The sequence below is a fragment of the Aedes albopictus genome, chromosome 1 (assembly GCF_035046485.1).
Source record: "Aedes albopictus strain Foshan chromosome 1, AalbF5, whole genome shotgun sequence".
Taxonomy (NCBI): Eukaryota; Metazoa; Arthropoda; class Insecta; order Diptera; family Culicidae; genus Aedes; species Aedes albopictus.
This window is the reverse complement of record NC_085136.1, coordinates 207,239,275-207,255,224: the sequence shown is the minus strand read 5'-3', so window position 1 is coordinate 207,255,224 and position 15,950 is coordinate 207,239,275. Positions and strand designations below refer to the sequence as shown.

Genomic DNA, 15,950 nt, shown 5'->3' with positions numbered 1-15,950 from the left:
AAAAGAGTTCTGATGCACATACCGACTAATAATGTTAGATAGTCGATCGTCGGCAAAACCATAAGTAGGAAAACCGGTATTATTAAGTTGCCTCAATAGCGTATCTGCTACGAAATTCCACAAAAGCAGTGATGAGACTCCCCCTTGTGGGCATCCACAAACACTCAATTTCCTAATCGCTGCTTGACGCAATGTTGAGAAAAAATATCGGTTTTTGAGCATTTGGTAAATCCAATTGGAAATCATTGGAGATATACCATGAATCCGTGCAGCTTCCATTATGGCATCGAGAGACACGTTGTCAAAAGCACCCTCGATATCTAAGAAAACACCCAAGCAGGATTGCTTTTGAGCGAATGTCTTCTCGATATCGTAAACAACTTTGTGGATTAGTAGACTCCTACCACTGCACTGGAATAGGCGGTTCATAGCCAGGTAAACTAACCAACACTACACGGCTATCTAGGCTGAAAAGGCTACACTTGCGTTATCTAAGTTACGCAGCATTAGAATCTAGTCCATATGACTAGCATACAGTAGCGCCGAACTATCCATTCAAGCTATTCTTGTCTTCGTTTGTGTCGGAATGCCGGTTATACGCTCCAAAAATACTAAATAAAGAAAGAAGCAATAATTATCTACTGTGGAAAACGAAGAACATGCTAAAGTACTCTGAAAGCATTTCATGCAAGTCGTATTTATTACAATTGCTTCTTTACAGCAGTCGTGCTTGTTTGAATGCCATTGAGATGGGTCAGCTATCAGGTTGGAAGTATATGATAATCCTGCTTCTTCTTGGGTACAAAACATCAATTACGATAATTAATTATCATTGGGTTGGGTTAGAAAGCTCTTGATTTGTAATTGTGGAACAGCTGAGCAAAAAGAATTACTCTCCAAGACAGGTGCAGAAACCTGTCCAAAACGAAAGAATGATTTATTTGTTTCCTCCGTATACACAACCGGAAACGAGTTATGAAAAGTGACAACTTCGTAGCAAGCCCCCTGCTGGTCCTCTCGAAGGCTCAGTTTGTGAATCATCGTTAAAAAGCCAAAGTAAACTTCAAGCAGATGAGGACACTAGGAACTTTTTCGAAAGGAAAATGTTATGCCAGATGAGAGCGGTGCTGCATCCGGGAATGGTGCAAAACAAGGTACCGTAAACCGGGGTCAAATTGATCAGCGGGGTGAAATTGATCACTCGGGTACTACATTGTAATTTCATACTAGGAACTCTTAAGCGTCGTAATGAACTTAAACTTTTTACGTCATCTGATTCGTAGATGTCTAGAGATGAGTGTAGACTTTTATTTTTTTAGAAAAAAGTAAGATTAGCCTTATTTTTTCAAGGAATTTGTAATGTATTTCTCATTTAGCTAAAATCATTGCTACTAAACAATCAATTGCTAATAGGACTTCCCGTAAATTCTCTGTTTTAACATTTTTGTGGAGCCTTGGTTGGGATGTTATGCAGCTAATCAGAACTTGAAATAGTTATAAAAAGTTCATTTCATGAGGAAATAGTCATTTATTGTGATAAAAAACACTTATTTCATATGAAATTGCCTACCTTTAGGCGTTTAAGAGGAAATTTCAAAATTTAATTTTGCATTTAAAGTATTATATTCACTAGTTGTAAGGTTTTAGACGCGTTATTCGGTTTTAGAAGAGCAAAATTCAGCGGAGAAGGAAATTTTCCTTTCCAACCGATGCTTAATTGTATACTGATCAATTTCGCCCCAAATTGGCTTTTCCAATATTTTGATATTTGGAGTTATTTAACTTAAAGTTTAAATTTGTTGAACAAAATTCTGTCACATGGTTTCATGGAGATCCACAGGGTACTGGTTTTACAGAAGTTCTTTTGTCAAAATTTGAACAGGCACAGATGTTATCTGCAAAAGTTGTTTTAAAGTGATCAATTTGACCCCGGATTACGGTAATAATGAAAACAACCCAAGGATGATACTATATTCTTGATAGACTGAGGCTGAGTTTTCCTGCATAGTCCCCAGTGCAGTGTCGCTCCTCAGTTTCCCACGCTCACTAGGGGGGATGGTGGATGGCGGGTGACGCGACGGGGAAAACAAAGTGAAGCAACACACACCGCAACAATGGGCAACAAGGCCGCTGGCTGCTGCAGCGCAGCAGAAAAGGGACTTCAGGTGTAAAGCTTCGAATCCCACGATGATTGCTGGAGCCATGGACGGATGAACCGACGACGACGACGGATGGCATGGCAGCCAGCAGCAGCAGCACCAGCGGTGGTTGATGAACAAATGGCGCGCGGCATGACGATGAATGGGGAGGTTATGTTAGGGGCGAAAATGCGGTTTCCTTTTTTCGCTTGTTTCAAGTTTTGTAAAAGGGGTAAAGCCGCAAACGCTTATGGTGATGCTGGAAGTAAAATAAGTGGAAGTGGGGTTTTCAGAGTTAAATGTGGGTCAACTCGGTGGCGGATTTCGGTTTGATATGGAGTACCCAACGGAAAAGCGTTCGTTCTGAAAAGTTTGAAGGAGAGCGGTCAACGCTTAGTGGGAGCGAACGATTAAAATGTGTATGTTCCACCAACAGACGCTCGCTCTGTATTCCGTAGAATTTTGTTGATATATGCAATTATTAATAAAGCACTGTCATTTCAAGTCAAGGAAATGTAACAAAGGAATGAGCCTTCGGAGCACGGCGAAACGACCGCTGGAATGACTTATAAACATGCTGTGTCTTACCCGAATGTCATTCCTATTCCCATTCAGAGCTTAGTTTGTCGTGTATCTCAGTACAATGTAACAGAATTTCCATTCACGCCAAAAAAAATAGTTGAAATCCAATTCAGGTCCGTATGTTATCTTCAAAAATGGAGGCGCATGATTTTTCATGGTTTGTAGTACCTAGTTGAACCACTGCACCTAGCAGTTGATGAATGCAATACTTCAAAGAAATAGTTCATTGTTTTGATCTGCACAATTTGTACAAAAAGCTGAATCATCGCAAATTACAATCGTTGTTTACAGATTCTTCCGACATCATAGCAAATCCAAGTCAAGTGTAGATGTGTATATCTTTCCATGTTGTGCTTAGCTAAACCTATCCTCAGTATAGAGTCAACGATCAGAAGCAAACTCTGGTTGATATCTAAGTTACAACTCGAATGCAATCTAAAGATAAACCTCAAACTGAATCCCAAAGTACATAATCCGACAAAACCACATTGTCGTCCATTAACAGCACTAACAGATGATTCTCGCCTCCACCCAGTGAACCCTTTTCCCAGTACTCTCTAAATGTCATGTAACCTACCCAGATTACACTTTTATATTAAATAATTGATGAATGATGCCTCCCTGTCGTCGCCGCTGTTCTAATCCCGACCCTTTTCTATCTGTTTTCCATATTCCAGATACCGAACCGAACAAGGACCCAGAAATGAAAATAATTGCCCCTGCTTTAGAGTGCGGACCTAGGCCAAAAACCGAACCAAACCGTTATTAAATGCATAAATTTCATCCTGACTATCGAAGCTGAACCCTGGTGGTGGTAGAAATAGCACATTGCTGCATCGCCACACACCATCCTACACTGACGAATGCACACATGTAGATGTGGGTAGATGCTGAGGCCGAGGGTAACAACATTGAAAGCTCTATGCAGTTCAGTGAATCAGAAAGCAGAGCAACCCCCTCAACAGCAGCAAGAACAACAGCCACGACAACCAAACGAAAAGTGATCCCCTGTGGGTTAGAATAGGTGCATTGGTTGGAACGGGGTGCATCGGAGTGGAGAGAGGCCTTGTGGTTTCCAATGTTTGCAATCCGAATCAAATCAATACCGGCGATGTGTTCCAGAGCTAGCACAAGCACCACTGGCAGCAGAAGTAGTAGTAATGTTCTGATAGTTAGTGCTCTGTTTTTAATAATTGTAGAAATAAATCAAACCGATTGCAATTTCATACTGCCCAAAGTGGGTACAGCCTCGGGAGGGTTGCTGAACAATGACGATGTTAGCATTAGTACCAGCAGCAGTAGCAATAGTGGTGAGAAGTCTGCCTCCAGTTATGATGAGACGACCAGCAGCTATTCGACGACTGCCGGGGGATCTACTGGGAGCACCAGTAGTCCCATCAACAGCAATGCATCCTCAGCCACAGCCTCTTCGTCCGGTCAGAATGCCAGCACGGTGAACGGCTTCGAAGGACAGATACCCCTGGAACGATTGCCATCCAATACTTTGCTCAAGTATACTGCCTACAAGGACGTTTCGATTCTACATTTCCGTATACCGACCGATACCCGTACCGCCTTCTTTAGTTTTAAGGCATACGAAGAATCTAAAAGTGCCTTTCGTAAGTATTCTTCTTCTTTAATATCAATAAAATCAAATTCTCTAACTTTCGCTTTGATCAAGAAACCCCCACTCCCCATCTCCAATTTAAACACGATTTATGCCCCGGATTAAACCTGTCAGCATAAATTTTGCCCCTTAAGAGCTTCACCGCTTCCGACCGGTTCTTGGCAACTCCAATTGAGATGAAATTTAAATTTTCTTTCCCAAACCCCACACAAATCAATAGATACCTATCTGCGTCAAGCACAATTCCGCTCCATATCTCACTCCATACCCGCCCGCAACTCCCAGAAGGCGCCGTCCAAAGAGATTGCTTTTTGCTGTTTTGCCGGTTGCCCCTCAAACAATAAAGTGGTCAAACTCTATCCCATCTTCTTTTGCGTTTCTCCCCCTCCGACAGAACGTGTGTGTCAACCGAACGACATAACGTTACACCTGAAATCTGGCAGCTATCCAGTGATAAGCCCGGAAAATATAACTTTCCCGAAGCATTTTCTCAGTGCGGATGAGAGGTAAGTTCGTGTAGACATTTTAAGTTGCGCAAAATAGTTACTCTTCGCGATGGGCATTGGTCGAGTTCTTATTTTGCAAAGATTAATTGTTTTACGATACTTTCTAACAGCATCATTCATAGATGTGAGATGGGCCTTGTGGTCTAATGGCTACCGCTTCTCGTTCGTATGCCGAAGATCCTAGATTGAATTTCTGGCATGTCTTTTTTCCTACTTTGTATACAGAAAAAAATAACAGAAATTTAGTAAATAGAAAAATACAGCTAACGTAGCTAGAACTAGAAACGTGTTAAAATGTCATTTCTCTTCATACCCTTCTAACTTTACAGCAATTAAAGGATAAACGTCTTGAAATCCCGCTTTAACAGTGCATCAGAACTTCAGACGCATAAATCTCAAGAAGCAAGCTTCAAACAACAGTGCATTTTATTATTATGTTCTTCCTCACTTGCAATAAGCTTAAAATAAGAAGCTCAGGTTCGCTGCACAGTGGTCCACGAACCAGATTTACGAGGAAAGATGCATTCAACGCCTTCAAATGAGTTTTAGGCAAATATAGTCTTCTACGAAGTTGTCCCTTATAATAAGGCCCTCTTTGAAATGTACATGAAAATTAGGGCGGTCCATATTTTCAAAGAAATTGGTCTTCAAATGCTCTACAAGTGTTTTTATGGACGACTTTGATGAAACATCGAAACTGAAAAAATTAACGCCAGAAAACCGGTTTTTCTTGAACCACCCTAAGCTTATTCAGAAAAATACCTCTAGATCGATCAATTTTAAAGCTACATAAAAAGTGTCTTCAGAAAACTTGCTCAAAAATGATAGATCTACAACTATCCCGAAGAATGTACATAGTTATTCTTGCAAACAAAAAAGTTTGTTCCCAATTTCTTTGAAAATATGGACCACCCTAATTTTCATGTATATTAAAAAAGGGCCTTATTTTTAGGAACAACTTTGAAGAAGACCATATTAATCTAGAAAATCATTTGAAGGCGCTGAATGCATCTTTCCTCGTAAATTTGTTTTGTTGACCATTGTGCGCTGGTTTTGTTAACCTTCACATACCCAACCCCCAACATCTCATTTTGAAAATTTTCATCCGATTTTTTTTGAAGTCGCCCTCTATCGATCATAAATTGGTGCAAATTTATTACACCCAAGGGGCCATGCAATACCCGGAACCATTCCGGAGATATTTCAGATTGTACTGGGGTCAGGGAGGGTGCCGAAATTACTAAAAATGATTATTCCGTTTGTTATTGTGTTTGAAACATCGATTTTCAGCGAAATTTTCATTGCAAAAAATAAAACACAACTGCGATAATCAGATTTGAATAAGTTGACCCACCTGGATCACCGTGAAAGGTTCCGCGGGGGCCTCATTGGGGACACTTTTGGTTTTCATCCAAAACATGTCGTGCGACATATCAAACTTCATGATTTCGAATGACTGAGTCAGAAACGATACTCTGAAGTATGTATCAACTAATATGGCCACCCCGGAACATCTAGCATAGGTTCCACGGGGGTGACATAGGGGACATTTCTGGATTGCAACCAAAACATGCCGTGCGACGTATCAAACTTAATGATTTCGAGAGAATGGAGCAGAAAAAAAAATGACTGAAGTATGTAGCAACTGATTTGCCCGCTTCGGAGCACCTGAAACAGATTCCACCACCTCCTGACCCCAGTACAATCCGGGATATCTCCGGAATGGTTCGGGATATTGCATGGTCATTTGAGTGTAATAAACTATCACCAATTTATGATCGATTGCGGGCGACTTCTAAAAAATCGGATGAAAATTGACGAAATGCCAGCATTTTGAAAATGAGTTGTCGGGGGTCGGGTATGTGAAGGTTAACGTAGAGATTTGTGCACTTGAATCGTGAGTAGGTGCCAAAGTCGGCCATTGTGGCGGCCATTTTGGCATTCTAGCAAGTCTGTCCTTAAACATTTTCCTCTGCGTCCACGCACCAGCAGCACTGAGTGTCGGTCACTCAGCCATTCTCCAAACTCTTCGACATCCGCAAAACTAAATAAAATTGTTGGAAAGTGGGAAAGTTTTGTGAAAAACTAATGAATAGAAATCAATTGTCCGTATAGATAAGTAACTTCAACACTTATTGGTTTGAATTGGTTTGTCGACTGGCTATGTCGAAAGATTGTACGTTGTTCGTACTTGTCCGAGATGAAGAGAAATCAGTTGATCGTCGTTGTGTTTACTAGGCCAAAAAGACTAGATATGATAGGGGGATCATCTTCGTTCGTCAATGGTTGCGTTTCATTTGATATGAACATAGATTCCCAGGCATTGAGATGCGAAGCCTTTCTAACTACCTTGATCAGCTTCGCAGTTTTTCAATCAATGTTATGCGTAGAGGCTACCGTATGTGCTGCAACTCCGGATTCGTTGGGTTTGTTGCGGTTTCCACTGCGTTTGTATGCTCTTTCAAACCTTGCGGCGTGCTTGACTGATCGTCATCGCACCCGAAACCGGTCGACAACAAAGGTATTTTTAACCCTTTGACGATTGTAAGAACGATAAGTGTTATGTCTTTTCTCGCGTGTCGCGTCTTGTGAATGTCGATAAGTAACTTCTTTGTTTTTTTTTCATTATTGGCGAAGGAATTCCGAATGGTATAAAAAATCGATTTAAATCATCGGATGAATTCCCTAAGAAAATTCCGAAGGATTTCCAAAAGAATTGAACAAAAAAAAATAAAAAGAAGAATTCCCAAAAGAAATAGCAAATCAGGCATTAACGAGGGAATCTCAATCATAGAATGTTATTCTCCCTGATTCCAAATAAACTAATTCAAAAGAATTCACTAAAAACGCCGAACATTTTTGATGCAATTTTCATAGAAATTTCCGAGAAAAATTCAAAGCGAATTACCGAACGAGCTTTTAAATAAATTTTCAAAGGATTGTTAAACGAAATTGGCGAAGGTATTTCCAATGAAGTTGCCGACAGAGAAGGAACATTGTGAAGATTGCAGCTGAACACACAAACGCAAAACAAACCTACTCATGAACAACAGGGCCCGAGAATACTCGTACTTCTTCATCCACTTACCGCACCTAGTTCTTCGTGAATGAAAAATAGTGACTGTTTTTATTTCCATTTTGCTTCATACTTGCAAAGCAGGCGAGTGTGAATAAACTCACACTTTTCCCTCGCAAGTTGCTTCACAATGGAAACTTTTCCATCCCTGGTAGCCAAAGGAATTTCCAAAAATATTTCCTAAAAAAATTTCAAGAATTGCATCATTCGTCGATTGTTTGTCCAAAAGAATTACCAATGGAATTTCCTAAATAAGTATCAACGGAATTTAATATGAAAATTTTCTACATTACATGAAATTTTCTTTTGAGATTCTAAAACGGATTCCCGTATTTTTCAAGCTTTATTAAAAAGAATGAATCGACTATTGTTGAACGGCTTAAAAACTCGCCAATTGTTGCACACCTTATTATGTTTTTCTTATGAGATGGGCAACAATTGGCGATTTTTGAGGCAGTTCAACAATTGGCGATTCTCCCTAATTCTAGATTATAGATACCCGCGATTGAACAGATATTCACGTTCTACATATCATTAATTTTTTATGCTCATGCAGAGATTCTGCATGCAGAAGCAATTCCTGTAAAAACTGCTAAGTATATAATTGAAATAAGTTTGAAACTGCTTTTAATTAGGTGATAAGGTTTCGTTTTCCTAAAGGAAAAGGATCATTTTTCTTATTCTTCTTCTTCTTCTCTATGGCTCTACGTCCCCACTGGGACTTGGCCTGCCTCACTTCAACTTAGTGTTCCTTTGAGCACTTCCACAGTTATTAATTGAAGGGCTTTCTTTGCCTGCCATTGCATGAATTTGTATATTGTGAGGCAACTACAATGATACACTATGCCCAGAGTGTCGAGAAAATTTTTCCGACCGGAACGGGAATCGAACCCGCCGTCTCCGGATTGGCGATCCATAGCCTTAACCACTAGGCTAACTGGAAACCCCAGGAACTTTTTTAGCAGAGCTAAATGAATAATTTATAACATTTTTTGCAAAAATCCTGAAAAAAAACAAAAGAGTAAGGGTTAAAAGAAATTTGGCCGAATTTCATGAATATTTTAAGAAAGTTTTTGAGAAATTTCTAGATAACTTTCTGGAGATACATACCTTTTCGATGAAATAACACTAGTGCAATTTCTGACGGGAATTCAAAATGATTTCTACGGGAGTTATTTCTAAAAAAAAAGAATTTAAGAATAAATTTCTAACAAGGCTCTTGAACATTAAGCAAAACATTGTAGAGAAATAAAAATTAGGATAAGAGGTTCTAGTCACACTTTTGGAATTTCCATAAAGATATCAGCAAAACTGTCTTCAGTTTGAGGTTCTCGAAAGAATCAAAGCTCTCCTGAAGAAATCTAAATCCCCCAAAAATTCTACCAAGAAATCGTTAAATAACTGTCAACGTCCAACCCCATTAGAGCACCCTCTCACTAAAGCAATTTACGGAAGTATACCTATTATTTTCGATGATTTTGTCTGTTTTCAGCAAAAAGTCGATTCGACATTAGTTCCATTAAAAAAACCAGAATGGAAAATTCCGTCAATTTCGTCATTCTGAAAGTTATCCATAATGAAAAGGTATTTTTTAGGAAATTTAGCTTGGAATCTTACATGAATATCATTTCATCCCGAATTGTTGTAAAGATTCGTCTAGCGAATTCTCTAAGAATGCTACCAATGCCGTTGTACCTGTATATTTAGGGACTTTCAAAAATGTTACAACATACTGTGAAATCGATCAGATTAAACCAGTTTCTTAGTATTTCCAGTGATTTTTTTTAAAGAGGTTCTTCTTAATTTTACTACGAAATGCCACCAAACATTTGCCCAAAATTTTCAGAAGAAATTCCTGGCGAAACTTCACAAAAACAGCTTTAAGAACTAGGTACCAAGAAGCTCCAACCATTATCTCAGCAATTTTGCCACGATCCAGTGTTTTGTCGCTTCTGCCATTACTTTACTTAAGTCCTGTTTCGCGTATCTAAATTTGAGTGCCTGCACCGAACTTAAAAATGAATTTAAAAAAATACTTGAAAATACGTTTATTTTAACAAGCGCCGAACATTTTGGAGAATAATTTTACCGTTCAACAACTCAAATGTTGAATAAAATTGACTTAGTAGAAATCTTTCTACTACATAGTTTTCACCGTTGTCAAAATAATGGATAGTGATTACACTAGTTTACAAAATAAAACGAAAGTCGTGAACTTCTGTCAACGACCAAAATTTTTGAAGTACAATTTATCACTGATTTCGAAACCGTGCTTCAAAAAAGTTTAAGTAGGGCAGTTTTTGAGTTTTAGCTCAATAACGAGTTTTACAACTTTTAAAAATATGGATTTTACTAAAATTCAAACATCTTGCGTTTTGTTCAACCAATTTCAAATCTTTTTCCATAAATTAAAAGCTGAATACAATACCATTCGATCATCTGAATGCAGGTTTTGCGTCAGATTGATGAACTTCAAGACATTTACGAGTTTTAGGGACGATCTCCTTAAATTTTAGCCAAATTTCCAAAAATATATGAAGAAATGTATTTTTTTTTCAATAAGAAAAAAAAACAATCTAAAAATTCTTTCTCAACGATTATTTGACATATTAAAAAATCAGCTCAATCGGAGCATTGATTACGAAGAATGAGATGTGTGAAGTGAGCGACGTTGCTAAAAAAATAGAACAAAAATCGATTTCAAATCAACAGCCTTGTATGGAAAGTCGAAAAAATTTCCGCTCTACTGTATTTTTTTTCCTTCACGTTTTCAAACTCAGGGCATGATTCTACACCAAAAATGATCATCAGCTTACCGAGTTCAAAAATGCTGTAAACGAGTGTTATTGGTTAGAATGTTGCATATTCGCTTGTTTTCGAATATGATGTATTTGAGAGCGTATGATTAGTAACGGCACTATGGCCCTAACCACCAATAACTTTCATATCACTCAAAACTGATTCAAATCAACAGCACCGCTTTCGCATCGATGTTCCATCAATCAAAAACGCCCTTTCGACGGTGTCACAAAATTGTCCAAAATCTTTGTGGAGTCAACAATTTAATCCTCGTCTTCCGACAAACGATATCCCTACCTATCACCATAAAGCGACCGGAAAAGTGTCCAATCACCACACAGAAGAAAAACCCCCATCTCTCCTCCAAGTTTGTTGATGCCGGTCGGTTTGGTAACATTCGTCGAGCATATAAAAAGCCGCGATAAATCGAGGGGTTACATTTTTTATAGGTCTTCAGCTGATTTTTACGACCACCAGACCACCAAACCCGTACACGGAAAAAACAGATTACCTAAAAAATACGTTAAAAGAACGCAAAAATAAGTATACCGCTTGAACTTTTTACCCAGCAGTGGGTTGTTTTCTCGCTCTCCCGCTCGCATTGTTGTCAAAAACAAAGCGAGAAGCAGCTACCTAGCCGAAAATGTCCGTGCGAGAAGCCAAATTTGGGTTCTTTGTCGTTTACCCAAAAGTGGGTTTATTTCAACCCACTAGGGTACTTCGAAAGTTAACGCTAGGTAGAAAGAACTTTGCGATGGGTTGCAATTTTCTGCCGGCATCAAACGGAAACTACCCACTCAGAGCTTTAACGCGGTATAGCCATATTTGGGTTCTCGCACGGAAGAGCCGACATGAGTGAAAAGAACCTATATTTGGGTTGATTTCTGGTTCCGTGTAGACCACGACGGACGGCGAGGGGATAAGGATGAAGACCAATGGCGTTGATCATACCATACCGAACCATCGTCGTCCCGTCCCACAGTGGTACCGCCATAGGCCAAAAATCGAAAAATTGATTGTCTAATTTATGAGTTTGTATAATTTTTATAAATCAATAATGTTCCCAAGATTGCAGAAAATCCATTTTTATGTAAGTTTCTGTTGCATATTTTGCATGAGAGCGTGGGTACTGTTTTGCAATTTTATATTCTTTAAATTTGTCGAAAAATCACATGACTTTTGAGTTGTACTCCTCGTCTTCGTATAACAAAAGCAAGTAGATTTTCAATTGGTTTTCAACGCAGAGAATCAGAATAGATGTTTATCTTCCAATTCGAAGCGCTAAAAACCGGATCTGGATGTTTTTGGACCAATGGGGATGTGAGTAATAGGCACATAATTTTACCAATAGAATATATACATAATAAAAATTCATGTAACATTTCAAACATGTTCTTAACCACATTTAATCAATCGTCCGCCAGCAAATGATCAGATTTGAGTAGGAGAATCAGTCTGTGAAGGTTGTAGCTGCAAATATCTGCATACAAGCTTGCAGGATGTACTGGAAGTTACCCGTTATTTTTATAAAAAATATTTATTAAAATAACTACAAAATTATATATATACTAGTTTTTCTGTAATTGTCTGAAATGCGTACCAAAATGTCTGAATTTTTTACAGGAGATATTTCAAAGCTGTTTACAATAATTGAGGGATATTTTATTTGAAAACATTCTTTGAAAATGTTTTTTTTAATTATGAAAAAAAAATACACTTCTGGAGGAATTGAGGTATTCATACCTCAATAGTTGCATAACAATCATTCTTATTTGGCCTCGTCAAAACTTACCTCTGTAATTGTTGAATTTGATAAGAAGTTTTGCATTTGCTGCCAACATTTAAAAAAAATCCTCAAAATCCATTCAGTACCTGATACTGTAGTGCTGGAAGAAAATGGAGCAAATACGCTCTTTTAGTAATATTTACTAAAAGAGCGTATTTACTCCTCATATTCCCTTCCCAAATCGGAATATTTGATAAATTCATTAACGTTAAATCTTAGTGAACAAATTGATTCCTTTTAAAATAGCAGGCGCTAATTAAATTGCAATGACGAAGGGTATTTGTATATATTTTTTTATTGGGTTAGAGCTATACATGATGAAAATTCCATGTACTATATTACTGGATAGCAGTTGCAATGCAATTGTAAAAAAAAAAAACAAATACGACTGGACAGATAGTGGAATCTTTTTAATTGTGCAAAATGCAGGCCAATGAATTATATGACATATAACTGTGTAAAGCAATATTTGTATGGTTGAAAAATTTCCTTTTACGTACGTTTTGTGAATTAATTCTGAATATTCGTTTGAAATAATATCAGAAGTAATTGATTCTGTAATTGCACTATTTTTACTTTTGTTTCAGAATTATCGCTTTTGGGCATTAGGTACTGTAGTTATACATACTAATTCGATATGTGATGATTTTTTCTGTGTTTCGACAATGCAAACTACCATATTCCTGAAAAAATATTCAGTTTCATATATTTATTTTATTGCGGTAGAAATAGAACCTACTAATAAAATCACAATTATAATGCTAATACTGATTCTATTCACAAGAATCTATTATGATACAGTTGTGTTATACATGTTTTAACGTGCAATACTTAGCAGGAATTCCTCAGAATTCGACCCACTCTTCATAATAATTAAAAATATTTGATTACTGATTTCTGTGCAAAATAAAGGTTTTTTAATGAAATTTTCATTTATCATAAATAAAAATGTTCAAAGTTCATATTTTTCAAGTGATGATCATGAAAATGGACTGAAATATTCTTTTTTAGTCATAACATGCTATTTCTGGTCACTTATAATGATTCTGCCCTTCAAAAAACGAAGAAAATGATTTATGACCGCTTCCCTGAACAAATGGAACCACTGTGCGTCCCGACAAAGCGCTAAACTAAACGTTTTCTTTCTGCGGTGGCAACGTTGAAACGTGTCTGGTTTATGTCTCTATACGACTTTGTAGGATTTCCTGTAAGTCTAAAGTTTAATATTATTTTTATTGGAGAATCGAGAGTCTTAACTGTTTTTTAGATTGTTAAATTCAACGATGTTGTTAACAATATGTTAGAAGATTATAAGTAATCCTGCCTTTTGCTTAAGAATTTTAGTTCACTTTAGTTTATAACATAATTCTAATTGAGTTCCACCTGTCCAAGCAAAATATCTTTCTCCCGGATCTTAGGTTTTAATAAAACTAAATGGAGTATTCTGAAATGTTCTTCACTAGCGCACCTCATCTGCTTGCAATCTGTCCAAATGCTGCATTTGTTGATTGGGTAGCATCAATGGCAAAGCTTTTGCTGGTTGCTTGCATCCATATTATGTCATAGAGCACCAAACACATCACATCTCTCTTTACTGGTCGCCCTTTGATCGTGATCTAGACGAATGGGGGCGCCAAGCTGTTTATCGAAGAATTTATGTGCGACGATATTTATTTGCGCTCATATTCTTCGTGGTTCTTGGTTTCTATTCAGCGCTTGCCAACGACGACGTCGTCGTCGGAGCTTTCCGCCTTGTCTGACTTTTTTCACACTTCCGCTTTTCCGGTATCGACCGGCTGCTATTGTGACGAACTGATGGTAAAATTCGTTTTCAGCAGAATGTTCGCCAAATGGCACACGTTTCACTTCTGTTGTATCGTACACACTTGTAACTCATACAAAACCAGCTTAAATACAGCGTTGGTCGGTAGGGTTAGTGCTGGGTGGAAGCCGCGGCATCTCTGATAGGATTTTTTATGGCTCCCGTTCATTTATTAGGATCGTTATGCGCATCTTATCTACGGGACGAAATCACATTCCAAGGAAATTACTCTACGGGGAATGGTGACATGAAAAGTTTTTAGGGAGCACATAATGAATAAGGTTTTGCTGGAAATTATACGACTGAACAGCTGTAAATTTCATTTATTTAAGGTTTAACTGGGACTAAGGTAGCATTCGTACGATTAGTTGATTCCCTTAGCATAAACACTAATTAAATGCCTAAACTACAGTAAGAAACAAAAATGCGTTAAGTGCCCTTGTTGAATTCAAAATTTTCCATGGAAATATCCTCGAGATGCATCAATTTCGTATATATTTTTTGCCCGTGTCAGTCAGGTTTTCGGAAAAACCACAGTACTGAGACAGCACTGATGAAGGTACACGACGACATTGCATCAGCAATTGATAAAAAAGGGGTAGCAGTTCTTCTGCTTATAGATTTTGCCAAAGCGTTTGATCGGGTTTCGCACAGAAAATTATTGAACAAGCTAGGAATTATTTTCGGTTTCTCACGGTCAGCTGTAAATCTGATAGAAACTTATCTCGCAGACCGATACCAAGCAGTTTTTCACAATGGACTTTTCTCTTCCTTCCGGTCAATCGATTCAGGCGTCCCGCAAGGATCTATCATCGGACCTCTACTTTTTTCGCTTTTTATTAACGATCTCCCATCGGCAGTGAAATTCTGTACAGTGCATATGTTTGCTGATGACGTACAAATTTATTTTTGTACCGATTCGAGCATAAGCATGACAGAAATTTCGAGGCTAATCAACTATGATCTACAGCAGATTTTTCAGTGGTCTCAAGTTAATTTACTTCCTATAAATATGGCCAAAACTAAGGCGGTACTGATAAATCGACAGCGACAAAATTTTGAAACACCGGATCTCTTTATGAATAACGAACGAATCATTTTTGTGGAACAAGTTAACAATCTAGGTGTCATATTCAATGCCAAATTAGATTGGGAACCTCAAATAAATGCTCAAGTAGGAAAAATATATGGTATCTTAAAACAACTTTCGCTCACGACTAAGCATCTTAACTGCCAAACCAAAATCAAATTGTTCAAATCGCTTATTTATCCACACCTTATTTATTGCGACTTTGTTTTTCTGAACGCCTCTGTCAATAGTGTGAATAAGCTACGAGTTGCCTTAAATTCCTGTATCAGATATATTTTCAACGTCCCAAGATATGGAAGTGTCACACACTTTCAAAGTCAGCTTATTTGTTGTCCTTTCGACCAGTTTTTCAAATTTAGATCCTGCTGTCATATTTTTAAAATACTTTCATCTGGAAACCCTAGCTATCTGTTTTCAAAGCTGAATCTATGCAGAAACACCAGAACAAGAAGCCTTCTTGTTCCTATTAATCAATCTGCTTATTATAACCGGTCGCTGTTTGTTAGGGGTATAGTTAGTTGGAA

General features: G+C 37.9%; 1 protein-coding gene across 2 annotated transcripts in view; it reads left to right on the top strand.

The window, feature by feature from the left end:
* LOC109430278 (uncharacterized) overlaps positions 1 to 15,950 on the top strand; it is a 334,978-nt gene that overhangs the window by 296,294 nt on the left and 22,734 nt on the right. For both annotated transcript variants that reach the window (XM_062846168.1, XM_062846167.1), the window contains 2 exons: positions 3,398 to 4,339; positions 4,742 to 4,853. In XM_062846168.1, the coding sequence (XP_062702152.1) occupies positions 3,799 to 4,339; positions 4,742 to 4,853 (653 nt within the window). In that variant the 5' untranslated portion in view covers positions 3,398 to 3,798. The remainder of the gene's footprint in view (positions 1 to 3,397; positions 4,340 to 4,741; positions 4,854 to 15,950) is intronic.